This window comes from Elephas maximus, chromosome 14, assembly GCF_024166365.1.
Source record: "Elephas maximus indicus isolate mEleMax1 chromosome 14, mEleMax1 primary haplotype, whole genome shotgun sequence".
NCBI lineage: Eukaryota > Metazoa > Chordata > Mammalia > Proboscidea > Elephantidae > Elephas > Elephas maximus.
This window is the reverse complement of record NC_064832.1, coordinates 99413897-99427681: the sequence shown is the minus strand read 5'-3', so window position 1 is coordinate 99427681 and position 13785 is coordinate 99413897. Positions and strand designations below refer to the sequence as shown.

Genomic DNA, 13785 nt, shown 5'->3' with positions numbered 1-13785 from the left:
GGCCCCGCCCACACACGCTCCCCCCGCTCAGCGGCCCCGCCCACACACCCTCCCCCCCCCCCGCTCAGCGGCCCCGCCCACAGCCCTCCCCACCAGCCAGCGGCCCTGCCCCCGCCCCGCACGTCTCTGACGTCACTCAGCCCTGACGTCACTGCGGCGCTGGGCGGTGGCGGCCCCGCCCCCGCCCCGCCCACCACACCGCCCAGCGGCCCCGCCCACACACCCTCCCCCCCGCTCAGTGGCCCCGCCCCCTGCCCCCGCCCACCCCTCCGTCCAGCGGCCCCGCCCACACGCCCTCCCCCCACTCAGCGGCCCCGCCCCCGCCCTCCCCCGCTCAGCGGCCCCGCCCCCGCCCCCGGCGCGTCTCTGACGTCACTCAGCCCTGACGTCACTGGGGCGCTGGGCGGTGGTGGCTCCGCCCCTGCCTCAGCGTCGGTTCTCCATGGCGACGGCGCGGTCAGCGCTCTGGGCTGTGCTCTGGCGGTCGGTTGGCGTCTGAGCTGCGCTGAGGGGAAGGCGTGGGGTTGCTGACCCGAGATGGGCGGACGGAGAGGCGACAGCTTCGAGGGCGTGAGCACTGACCGCCTCAAGCTGGAGCTGCTGGAGGAAATCCACAGGAAGTGAGCGTCAGGGCGCGTGGGCTGAGGTCCACCGGGTCGCGTCCACACCCCGCGTTGACATTCACGTCCTGAGCTCAGGTCCACAGCCCGAGTTCAGGTCTACACCCCAGGTTCAGATCCACAGCTCAGTTCAGGTCCACACACCCCAAGTTCATATCCACAGCCTGAGTTCATATCCACAGCCTGAGTTCAGGTCTGCACACCCCAGGTTCATATCCACAGCCCGAGTTCAGGTCCACACACCCCAAGTTCATATCCACAGCCTGAGTTCAGGTCCACACACCCTGAGTTCAGGTCCACACACGCGGAGTTCAGGTCCACACGCCCCGAGTTCAGGTCCACACGCCCCGAGTTCAGGTCCACACGCCCCGAGTTCAGGTCCACACGCCCCGAGTTCAGATCCACACGCCCCGAGTTCAGGTCCACACACCCCGAGTTCAGGTCCACACACCCCGAGTTCAGATCCACATGCCCCGAGTTCAGGTCCACAGCCTGAGCTCAGGTCCACACACCCCGAGTTCAGGTCCACACACCCCGAGTTCAGGTGTACACACCTGAGTTCATATCCACAGCCCGAGTTCATATCCACAGCTCAGTTCAGGTCCACACGCCCCGAGTTCATATCCACAGCCCGAGTTCATATCCACACACCCCAAGTTCATATCCACAGCCCGAGTTCAGGTCTACACTCCCCAAGGTCAGGTCCACACACCCGAGTTCATATCCATAGCCCGAGTTCAGGTCTACACACCCCGACTTCAGGTCCACACACCCTGAGTTCATATCCACATACCCTGAGTTCATATCCACATACCCCGAGTTCATATCCACAGCCCGAGTTCAGGACTACACACCCCGGGTTCATGTCCACGCACCCTGAGTTCATATCCACAGCCCGAGCTCAGGTCTATACACCCTGAGTTCAGGTCCATACACCCCGAGTTCATATCCACAGCCCAAGTTCAGGTCCACACACCCCAAGTTCATATCCACAGCCTGAGTTCAGGGCTACACACCCCAGGTTCATATCCACAGCCCGAGTTCAGGTCTACACACCCTGAGTTCATATCCACAGCCCGAGTTCCGGTCTATACACCCCGAGTTCACATCCACAGCCTGAGTTCAGGTCTACACACCCCAAGTTCATATCCACACCCCAAGTTTAGGTCCACACCCCAGGTTCAGATCCAGAGCTCAGTTCAGGTCCACACACCCCAAGTTCAGGTCCACACACCCCAAGTTCAGGTCCACACCTCAAGTTCAGGTCCATACCTCACATTCAGCCCACTCCCCAAGTTCAGTCCATACCCCGAGTTCAGTCCACACCTCGTATCAGTCCACCCCGAGTTTAGGTCCACACCCCCCTAGTTCAGATCCACGTGGACTTCAGTCTACACGGAGTTCATATCCACACCCTGAATTCAGTCCACACCCCAAGTTCAGGACCACACCCTGAATTCAGTCCACACCCTGAGTCAGTCCACCCCCTGAATTTAGGTCCACACCCCTTGATATCAGGTCACACTGGACTTCAGTCTATACCCTGAGTTCATATCCATACCCTGAATTCAGTCCACATACCCCAAGTTCATTCCACACCTTGAGTTCGGGTCCACCTCTGAGGGCATTCCCTGGGCTTCTCTTGGTGCAGAGCTGAGTGGCCCCCATTCAAGGCCACTGCACCAAAAGTACCACCCAGGCAAAGATGGGGCCACCTCTAAAAGCAGTGCAGAAGGCTCTCTCGCTTCTTTGATAATTAATCAGTTGCTGCCAGTCAGCCCCGACTCATGGAGGCTTATGTGTGTCAGACTAGAGCTGTGCGCCAGAGGGTTTTCAGTGGCTGGTGGTTTAGATTTAGATCCTAGGCCTTTCTCCTGAGGTGCCTTTGGGTAGACGCAAACCTCCAGCCTTTCAGTTAGCAGCGAAGTGCGTTAACTGTTTGTACCACCCTGGGACTCCCTTTTTTAATCACGCATTTGGTATTAAAAATACTAAGGCTTTGAAGTAGGATGTTCTGCCTTTAGGATCAAATAGAATGGAGTGTGTTAAGTCATGTATGTATATTATACTGGTAAAACACGCGTTTGATTTTGATGTTCCACTAAAGTCAGGTTTTCTGTTTAAAATACCGAAGGTTTTACTTAGTTATGCTTTTCTTTCATCCTTTGGAAGAACTTCAGAAATAGTGACATTTTATAAAGCACTCAGCTGCTAACTGAAAGGTTGGCAGTTTGAACCCACCAGCCACTCTGTGGGAGAAATATATGGCAGTCTGCTTTCGTAAAGATTACAGCCTTGGAAACCCGACGGGGTAGTTCTCTGTCGTGCACGGTTGCTAGGAGTTGGAATTGACTGGGTAGCAACAGGGTTTTTCCTGGGGGGTACAACAAAATGAAACGCTAACTGCCTAAATTCACATGCTACGCTAAGTTGGGTATACAAATAGTTACTGCACCAGGTGTCTTGGCCATCTAGTGCTGCTGTAACAGAAGTATCACAAGTGGTTTGCTTTGACAAAGAAGTTTATTCTTTCACAGTCTAGTAGGCTAGAAGTCCAAATTCAGAGGGTCAGCTCCAGGGGAAGGCTTTCTCTCTCTGTCAGCTCTGGAGGAAGGTCCTTGTCATCAGTCTTTCCTTGGTCTGGGAGGATCTCAGCGCAGGAACCTCAGGTGCAAAAGACACACTCTGCTCCTGGAGCTGCTTTCTTGGTAGTATGAGGTCCCCCATGTCTCTCTGCTCACTTCTCTCTTTTATATCTCAAAAGAGATTGGCTTGAGACACTATCTAATCTTGTAGATCTCATCAATATAACTGCCACTAATCCATCTCATTACATCATAATGATAGGATTTACAACACATAGGGAAATCATATCAGATGACAAAATGATAGACAATCATACAATACTGGGAATCATGACCTACCCATGATTTGGAGGGAATGCAATTTAATTTGTGACACCAGGATTGAATGAGATGTGTATAAAGACAAGCTCTGCTGTTGTTACTTTGCTGTAATATCGTCATACTTAGCTCAGTGCCTTGAACATGTTCTTGTTGTTGTGTGCTGTCCAGTCAGTTCCAACTCATAGCGACCCTGTGAACAACAGAACGAATCCCTGCCCAGGCCTGCACCATCCCCACAATCTTTGTTATGCATGAGCCCATTGTTGGAACCACTGTGCCAATCTATCTCCCTGAGGGTCTTCCTCTTTTTCACTGACCCTCTACTCTACCAGCATGACATCCTTCTTCAGGAACGGATCCCTACTAACATGTTCAAAGTATGTGAGTTGTAGTCTCGCCATCCTTGCTTCTAAGGAGCATTTGGGTTGTACTTCTTCCAAGACAGATTTTTTCGTTCTTTTGGCAGTCCATGGTATATTCAGTATTATTTGCTAACACCACAATTCAAAGACATCAGTTCTTCTTCAGTCTTCCTTATTCATCATCCAGCTTTCTCGTGCATATGAGGCAATTGAAAACACCATGGCTTGGGTCAGGCGCACCTTCATCTTCAAGGTGACATCTTTGCTTTTCAACACTGTAAAGAGGTCTTTTGTAGCAGATTTGCCCAATGTAATGTATCTTTTGATTTCTTGACTGCTTTCTCCATGGACGTTGATTGTGGATCCAAGTAAAATAAAATCCTTCACAACTTCAATCTTTTCTCCATTTGTCATGATGTTGACTGCTGGTCCAGTTGTGAGGATTTTTGTTTTCTTTATGTTGAAATGTAATCCATATTGAAGCCTGTGGTCTTTGATCTTCATCAGTAAGTGCTTCAAGTCCTCTTCACTTTCAGCAAGCAACGTTGTGTCATCTACATATCGCAGGTTGTTAATGAGTCTTCCCCCAGTCCTGATGGCCTGTTATTCTTCATTTGCTCAGCATCCAGACTGAATACTCATGATGAAAGGATACAACCCCAACGCACACCTTTCCTGACTTTAAACCGTGCAACACCCCTTGTTCTGTTCAAACAACTGCCTCCTGATCTGTGTAGAGGTTCCTCTTGAGCACAATTAAGTGTTCTGGAATCCCCATTCTTCTCAATGTTATCTATAATTTGTTATGATCCACACAGTCAAATGTCTTTGCATAGTCAATAAAACACAGGTAAACACCTTTCTGGTATTTTCTGCTTTCAGCCAGGATCCATCTGACATCAGCAATGATATCCTTGGTTCCACGTCCTCTTCTAAATCTGACTTGAATTTCTGGAAGTTCCCTGTCGACATACTACTGCAGCCGCTTTTGAATGATCTTCAGCAAAATTTTACTTGCATGTGATATTAACGATATTGTTCGATAATTTCCACATGCAGTTGGATCACATTTCTTGGCAATAGGCATAAATATGGATCTCTTCCAGTTGGCTGGCCAGATTTCTTGGCATAGACGAGTGAGCACAGAGCTGCATCCATTTGTTGAAACATCTCAATTGATACTCCGTTTATTCCTGGAGCCTTGTTTTTTGCCAATGCCTTCAGTGTGGCTTGGATCTCTTCCTTCCTTCAGTACCATCAGTTCTTGATCATATGCTACCTCCTGAAATGGTTGAACGACTACCAATTCTTTTTGGCATAGCAGCTGTGTGTTCTTCCTACCTTCTTCTGGTGCTTCCATGTGAGACAGTCCTACTGTGTCATGTAGGGTCGCTATGAGTGAAATCAACTTCCCCACTGCACATAAGAACAAAAACTTTGCTGGGGGATGAGAAACCAGATAACCAAATTCTTTGAGGCCATATTTAAATTAAGAGTAAAGCCTTTCTAGTTTTGCCTGTGGGATTTCTCTCTTTCCTTGATATTTAGTCCCTATTTGTGACCAGTCAGGCACTGGCTAATCATGAGCCTGCATTTGCCTGATTGCTGATTCTCAACCATGCCTTCAGTAAGTGATGTTTCAGAATAAACTGTTTCTGGGGTAGTCGTTACCATTTACTATATATTGTTTTTCTCATGTTATTTTTAGTTGAATCATAATTAATAAGAAATATTTTTAATAACAGGGAGGTAGTACAACTCTCCATGCTTGAAATAAAACACAAAATAACGGAACTGGAGGCCAAACTCTGTGCTGACAATGAAGGTACGTAAGTAACAAATTATATATGTGAGTATCGTATAATCCTTTTCCATCTTACTAAGCCACCTGTAATGCATTAAAATACGTACGATTGAGTGGTAATACCAAGATTTCTGTATTGCTTTTTGATGACATGAATAATAATTTATTACAGAAGCTTCAAAACTGATATTTCAGGATGTCAAACCTATTTCTGTGTAATTATTCTTTTACCTTACAAGTTCAGAATTTTCAAAAATTGGCAAAACCTTTGTTACATAACATCAATACATTATTTCCTTACTGAATGCTAGAATACCACAAGTTTTCTATTAAACTCAAGTCATACACTTCATATCTTTACTTATGGATTTGGGTTTTGGCTACTTGTTTGTCTTAGAAGAATATGCACAGAGAGGTTGAATACACCCCACACACCTCTGTGTCCTTTAAACCTGCATTATGCAGATGACACAACCTTGCTTGCTCAGAGTGAAGAGGACTTGAAGCACTTACTGATGAAGACCCAAGATCACAGCCTTCAGTATGGATTACACCTCAACATAAAGAACACAAAAATCCTCACAACTGGACCAATAAGCAACATTACGATAAATGGAGAAAAGATTGAAGTTGTCAAAGATTTCATTTTACTTGGATCCACAGTCAATGCCCATGGAAGTAGTGAAGAAATCAAAAGAGGTATTGCATTGGGGAAATCTGCTGCAAAAGATCTCTTTAAAGTGTTGAAAAGCAAAGATATCATTTTAAGGACTAAGGTGCGCCTGACCCAAGCCATGGTGTTTTCAGTTGCCTCACATGCATGTGAAAGCTGGACAGTGAGTAAGGAAGACCGAAGAAGAATCGATGCCTTTGAATTATGATATTGGTAAAGAACACTGAATATACCATGGGCTGCCAGAGGAATGAACAAATCTGTCTTGCAAGAAGTACAGCCAGAATGATCATTAGAAGAGAGGATGGTGAGACTTCATCTCACATACTTTGGACATGTTACCACGAGGGACAAATCCCTGGAGAAGGACACCATGCTTGGTGAAGTAGAGGGTCAGTGCAAAAGCCGGAGACCCTCAACGAGATGGGTTGACACAGTGGCTGCAACAATGGGCTCAAGCACAGCAACGACTGTGAGGGTGGAGCAGGACCAGGCAGCGTTTCACTGTGTTGCACACAGGGTCGTTATGAGTCGAAACCAACTAGACGGCACCTAACAACAACAATTAAAGATAATTCACTCCACAGATACTGGCTGAGAGCCTGTCATATGTCAACACTTTGAATATAGAGATGGAAGACCTTTCACAGAGGTTCACAGACTGCAGGGAGAAAGTGTCAAGTAAACTAAAACATGAACACGAGAAGGAATATAAATGAATTCAGCCTTAGGAGAAATGGAGACTGCGGGCTGAGGGCATCAAGACAGCCTTCCACCAGAGGCAATGCTGGAACTGAATGCTGCAGAACAGGAGGCGTTTATTAGGGCTGTGGGCGTGGACTTTGGTGCTTAAACCCGTTTATACTTCTCTCCTCCTTTACTGGGGGAGCCATGAACAAAAGAATTCGTAGCAATATGAAAAATAAAATGCCACTTTTCTTAAGTAGCCAGTGCTACGTTAAAGTAAAGCTCAGCTGGAGAACACTGCTTTGTCCCAAGGCTGAAGTAGCTTCCTGTATCTCCACATCTTTGTCTTAGATTAGAACCTGGTCTGTGGGGGCAGACTCTGAGTACACTGACCAAGTGGTTGCATTGGCAAGGTTTTCTGGAATTTCCTGATGTACCTAGTTACAGACAAAACAGAAGGAATGCTCACAGATACATTTAGTCTCTCAATGCAATGACTGTGCCCACTAGTAAGACGCAGCCCAACGAGTCACATCATCAACAACTCTTGGCACTGGGAGGAGCTAATATGGAGTTATAAAGAGAAAAAGTGAGAATGTAGAAGAGAAAGTGCTGTCCTCAGTGGGCCAAAGCTTAAGCCTTAAAGCAAAGGCGGGAACACGTACCTCTTCCTTAGCATTAACTAAGGTCAGGAACTGTGCCGGTGAGGTGGTTACTATTCTCCACTTACGGAAAAATGAAGTCCAGGAACTTAAATAACTTGCTGAGTTCATATAGCCAGGCAGTGGCAGAGCTAAGGATCAGATCTGTTGTTGTGTGCCATCAAGTCAGTTCCAGCTCATAGCGACCCTATAGGACACAGTAGACTGCCCCACAGGGTTTCCAAGGCTGTCATCTTCACAGGAGCAGATTGCCAGGTCTTTCTCTCGAGGAGCAGATTGCCAGGTCTTTCTCCCAAGGAGCAGATGTTGGGTTCGAATCGCCAATCTTTTGGTTAGCAGGTAAGTGCTTAACCATTGCGCCACCAGTACTCTCGGCCACTTCTATTATTACTGCAATTACTTCCTACCACATCAGCACTGAAAACAGCTCTGGTTATCAACTGCTGTGTAGCAAATGCCCCTCCCTATAATTTAGGGGCTTAAAACAGCACATGGTCTCTCACAGTTCTGTGGCTTTCTTGGGTTCATCTGGGGGTTCTTGACTGGAGTCTCTCAAGTGGTTGCAATTAAGACATTGTGTGGGACTCAGTCTTCTGAAGGCTTGACTGGACATTCCGAGAGGGTTCTCTCACATGGCTAGCATTTGATCCTGCCTGTTGGCTGTGAGCCCAGCTTGGACTTCCTACCAGAAAGGTCTACACATGGCCTCTTCCTGTGGTCTGTGCTTCTCAGTGTGGTGGCTGAGTTCCGAGAGGAAGTGTCCCAGAAATAGTATTCCAAAGAGCACAAGGAGAAGCTGCCAGGCCAGTCAAGGCTACTTCTAGAACTGGCCTGGTATCATTTCCACTGTCTTCTGTTGACCTAAGCAGTCATAGTTTCAAAGGGCTGGAGAAATAGGCTCTACTTTTTGAGGAAGAGTGGCAGGGTCACGTTACAGAAGAGCACATAGCATGGAAGATGTTACTGTGGTCATCTTTGCAAAATACAATCTGCCAAGAGGTGTCGTAGAGTAACAACTTTCACCAAACTTTCTGCAGCAGAGACCTTTATTGTGACATATCAGAAAACAAAAAACGGCAATTGGCTGCAAGCACTCAGGCTGTAAACAGACCAAAATCCAAAGAAGTACGATTTTCAGGTGCTTTTCATACAGCTTTGACAGGTGATGATTCATTGTGAGTAAAGGTCTTTCAGTGTGCCCTTTACAGTCGTTGGTACCGACTGTACCTAAGAGTAAGTTCCTTACATGCTCTGATTGGTTAAAGGCAACTCAGATCACGGCTGGGTGACTTGTTTTTTTGTTTTCCAACACTTGGTCTCTTGGCTCAGAGGTCCTAGGTCTGTCATATGATGGTTTTTTGTTATGTGGGCTACATGTGATAGTGGGTAGATCTTTAACTCACTTCCTGGGGCAAAAAGTGTTACTTATTTTTTGGTACTCACCTCTAGAGTCCATTGAACCTGTTAGAGCACCCCGTTCTTCCCTCTGCTGTAATTGTTTATTGTTGGAAGTTCTATAGTTTGTGACAAACAAGTTGGTCTTTGTGCCTGCTGCGGTTAGGTTAACCCTTTTTCAGGCAGTATTAGCATAATTCTATTTCGAGAGAACCTTGAGTAATTGATAAAGATGGAATATAGATTGTAATGAGAACATGACAGGACATAAAATGAAGCTTTATGAAGGAGAAAAATCAAGAAGTCTTTAATATAGAGCTAATGAATTTTATTTATTGTAAAGGCAATGGGAAGGAATTAAATTATTTTAATTTATTATTATTTCAACATTATAAAAGGATCCCTGGTGGCACAGTGGTTAAGTGCTCAGCTGCTAACCTGGAGGTCGGTGGTTCGAACCCAGTAGCTGTTCTACTAGAGAAAGATGCGGCGGCCTGCTTCTGTAAAGATTTACAGCCTTGGAAACCCTATGGGGTAGTTCTGCTCTGTCCTGTAGGGTCGCTATGAGTCGGAATCAGCTGGGTAGCAATGGGTTTGGTTTAGTTTTCGTAACATTATAAAAGAAATAAAGTGACAGCAGTGGGTGCACTCACTGTTTAGATGATTCTTTCACACTTTCCAGTCTCCTCAGACCCCCGTCTTTCCCCATCCTCACTCTCAGCTAATGACCACATCTTCCTCTTTGAGTACGAAAAGTAATGAGAAGAGAATTTCCACCTGCTTCCACCAACAAAGTCACATCTGCATGTAGTCTTCCTGTGGGCTGCGGTCTTCATTCTCATCTAAGGTTAACCCCTTGGGCATGGGCCCCAGTGTCTCAGCTACTCCAGGATGCCGCTCCAGGGATTGGCTCCTCTCCCTACACTGTCAGTTTCCCTGCTCCACTGGGTCATTCCCGACAGTGTACAAACATGCTGAATCTATTTTATCTAAAAACACAAGCAAAAAAACTTCTGTTGACCTATTTCTCCTTCCCCTGTGAGCCCCTTTCTCTACCCATGTGCAGCAAAACTCTTTAAAACACTTTTCTACTTCCACTTTCTCATTGCATATTCTGTATGTCTATTGACTGTGCCTGTTTATTTTTTTTTAACTTGATCTGGCTTCTAATAGGATTAATTTTTACCTGAAACCAGTGTCAAAGAGAGAAATTGATAGCAGATATTTTGCTTTGATTTTGGGGTTTTCTTACCCATGAAACCAAATATTTACTTTAAAGAAATTCTTGACCAAAATTAATCCTGCCAAAGGTTTTTCTCTTACCCAATCTCACAAATCCTTTCTTGCCTGTTGGGAGTCTGTCTTGCTGAATTTGAATTTCAAAAGATACAGCTGTGTGGAGAAGCAGAGACCATCTTATGACCTGATATCAGTTGATCTCAGTAAAGGGGGAGGGCTGGCTTCAGTCAATCATGTTAAGATTAACTAACGGTTGACATTCTATTCTTCTTCCTCATCTTCTCTTTATAAGCCTCGTTGTATCTAGCTTACTTTGAGCCATTTGCTTTTTCTTGGAATCAAAATGGTCTCCCTATATGCACATAGAATAACTGCTCAGAATAAACCTGATGTTTCAATTTCTTTGAGTTTTGATTAATTTTAGCCCACTGAAGAGCCTGAGGAGAAAGGCCCCAGTTGCTACACGGCTGGAGATGAAGCCTCATCAGGACACTTGTGGAAGTGCTAGAATGTTACTCGGCAGGGTCTCAGTAGGTCCTTGACACAGGAAATGGTAGCATGTCCATGTGAAAACGGAGGTAGAGGCAGCCACGCAAGACTAATATTTTTAGTAGTTCTCTAACTCATCCCAGTCAGAAGCCTTCCCTCCACTTCATTGAACCTCCTTCTGTCAGGTTAGCCATCTAGTGCTACCATAACAGAAATATGACAAGTAGATTTTACAAGTCCAAATTTGGGGCAACAAGTCCAAATTTGGGGTGCTGGCTCCAGGAGAAGGCTTTCTCTCTCTGTCAGCTCTGGAGGAAGGTCCTTGTCCTCAATCTTCCCCTGGTTGAGAAGCTTCTCAGGCACAGGGACCCCATGTCCAAAGGACGTGCTCTGCTCCTGGTGCTGCTTTCTTGGTGGCATGAAGTCCCCAACTCTCTGCTTGCTTCCCTTTCCTTTTATCTCTTCAGAGATAAAAGGTGGTACAGGCCACGCCCCAGGGAAACTCCCTTTACCTTGGATCAGGGAGGTGACCTGAGTAAAGGTGGTGTTACAATCCCACCCTAATCCTCTCAACATAAAATTACAATCACAAAATGGAGGACAGCCACACAATACTGGGAATCATGGCCTAACCAAGTTGGCATGTATTTTTGGGAGGACACAATTCGATCCATGACACGGGGTCACCCTTGTCTTACTTGACCTGTCAGCGTCATCATCACAGTTGATCATAACTGCTTCCTTTATTTTTTGGCTTTAACAAAGAGAAGCTCATTCTCTCACAGTCTAGTAGGCTAGAAGTCCGAATTCAGGGCACTAGCTCCAGGGGAAGGCTTTCTCTCTCTGTCAACTCTGGAGGAAGGTCCTTGTTATCAGTCCTCCCTTGGTCTAGGAGCATCTCAGCACAGGAACCTCAGGTCCAAAGGAAACGCTCTGTTCCCAGAGCTGCTTTCTTGGTGGTATGAGGTCCCCTATAACTTCTTCCTTTAAACTACTTGTTCATTTGACTTCTAAGATACCGCACTCTTGTTTTCTTCCTACCCATCGGGCATTTCTTCTGATTACTCTTTGCTGTTTCCTAGTCATCGTCCTGATTTCTAAAAACATGAAGTGTCCCAGGTCTCAGTTGTTCCTGGCTTTTCTTTGATAAGTGCACCTACTGCTTAGGTGATCTCCTGGGGTCTTAAGGTGTTAATACAGTGTTAACACGAATTTACATCTCAACCGTGAACCTCTCCTTTGAGCAGTAGGCTTTTTTTGTTTAATATTTTTTGATGTTGTTGTTATTGAGAAAATACACAGCAAAACATACACCGATTCGACAGTTTCTACATATACGCTCCAGTGACACTGGTGACATTTTTCCAGTTGTGCAGTCATCCTCACCCGCCTGTACCAAATCCTTCCTCCCTCATTATCGTAAACTCACTGCCCCGTGCCGCCTCCTGAAACGGCCGAACGTCAACCCCTTCTCTCTGGTATAGTGACTCTGTGTATTCCTTTCATCTTTTTTTGATGCTTCCTGCATCATTCAGTATTTTGCCCGTAGAATCCTTCAAAACTGCAACTCAAGGCTTGAATTTTTTCTTCAATTCTTTCAGTTTGAGAAATGCCGAGCATGTTTTTCCCTTTTGGTTTTCTAACTTCAGGTCTTTGCACATTTCATTATAACGCTTTGTCTTCTTGAGCCACCCTTTGAAATCTCTTCAGCTCTTTTACTTCATTTCTTCCATTCACTTTAGCTACTCTGTGTTCAAGAACAAGTTTCAGAGTCTCTTCTGACATCCACCTTGGTTGTCTCCTTTTTTCCTGTCTTTTTAATGACATCTTGCTTTCTTCATGTATGGTGTCCTTGACGTCATTCCACAGCTCGCCTTGTCTTTGATCATTAGTGTTCAATGCATCGAATTTGTTCTTGAGATGGTCTCTAAATTCAGGTGGAGTATACTTAAGGTAATATTTTTGTTCTTGTGGACGTGTTTTGATTTTCTTCAACTTGCATATGAGCAATTGATGGTCTGTTCCACAGGGGCCCCCTGGCCTTGTTCTAACTGATGATATTGATCTTTTCTATCGTCTCTTTCTACAGATGTAGTCAATTTGATTCCTGTGTGTTCCATCTGGTGAGGTCCGTGTGTACAGTCGCTGTTTATGTTGGTGGAAAAAGGTATTTGCAATGAAGAAGTCATTGGTCTTGCAAAGTTCTATCATGCAATCTCCCACGTCATCTTTGTCACCAAGCCCATATTTTCCCACTATAGATCCTTCTTCTTTGTTTCCAACTTTTGCATTCTAATCACCAGTAATTATCAGTGCATCTTGATTGAATGTTTGATCAGTTTCAGACTGCAGAAGTTGGTAAAAAGCTCCAGTTTCTTTATCTTTGGCATTAGTGGTTGCTGCATAAATTTGAATAGTCATATTAACTGGTCTTCCTTGCAGGCATATGGGTATTATTCTGTCACTGACAGTGTTGTGCTTCAGGATAGATCTTGAAATGTTCTTTTTGATAGTGAATACAATGCCATTCCTCTTCAATATATCATTCCCGACATAGTAAACCACACAATTGTCTGAGAATGGTCAGTACCAGTCCTTTTCAGCTTACTAATGTCTAGGATATCAATGTTTATGTTTTCCATTTCATTTTGACCACTTCCAGTTTTCCTAGATTCATGCTTCGTACATTCCATGTTCTGATTATTTATGGACGTTTGCAGCTGTTTCTTCTCATTTCGAGTCGTGCTACATCAGCAAATGAAGGTCCCGAAAGCTTGACTCCACCCATGTCATTAGGGTCGACTTTGAGGAGGCAGCTCTTCCCAGTTGTATTCTGAGTGTTTTCCAACCTGAGGGGCTCATCTTCTGGCACCACATCAGACAGTGTTCCGCTGCTACTCATAAGGTTTTCACTGGCTGATTTTTTCAGAAGTAGCCTGCCAGGCCCT

At 45.6% G+C, this 13785-nt stretch overlaps 1 protein-coding gene across 1 annotated transcript in view; it reads left to right on the top strand.

The window, feature by feature from the left end:
• Positions 1–537: 537 nt before the first annotated feature.
• CCDC169 (coiled-coil domain containing 169) overlaps positions 538–13785 on the top strand; it is a 76216-nt gene continuing 62968 nt past the window's right edge. Inside the window, exons 1-2 of the mRNA XM_049853279.1 lie at positions 538–620; positions 5634–5713. Coding sequence (XP_049709236.1) covers positions 538–620; positions 5634–5713 — 163 coding nt within the window. The remainder of the gene's footprint in view (positions 621–5633; positions 5714–13785) is intronic.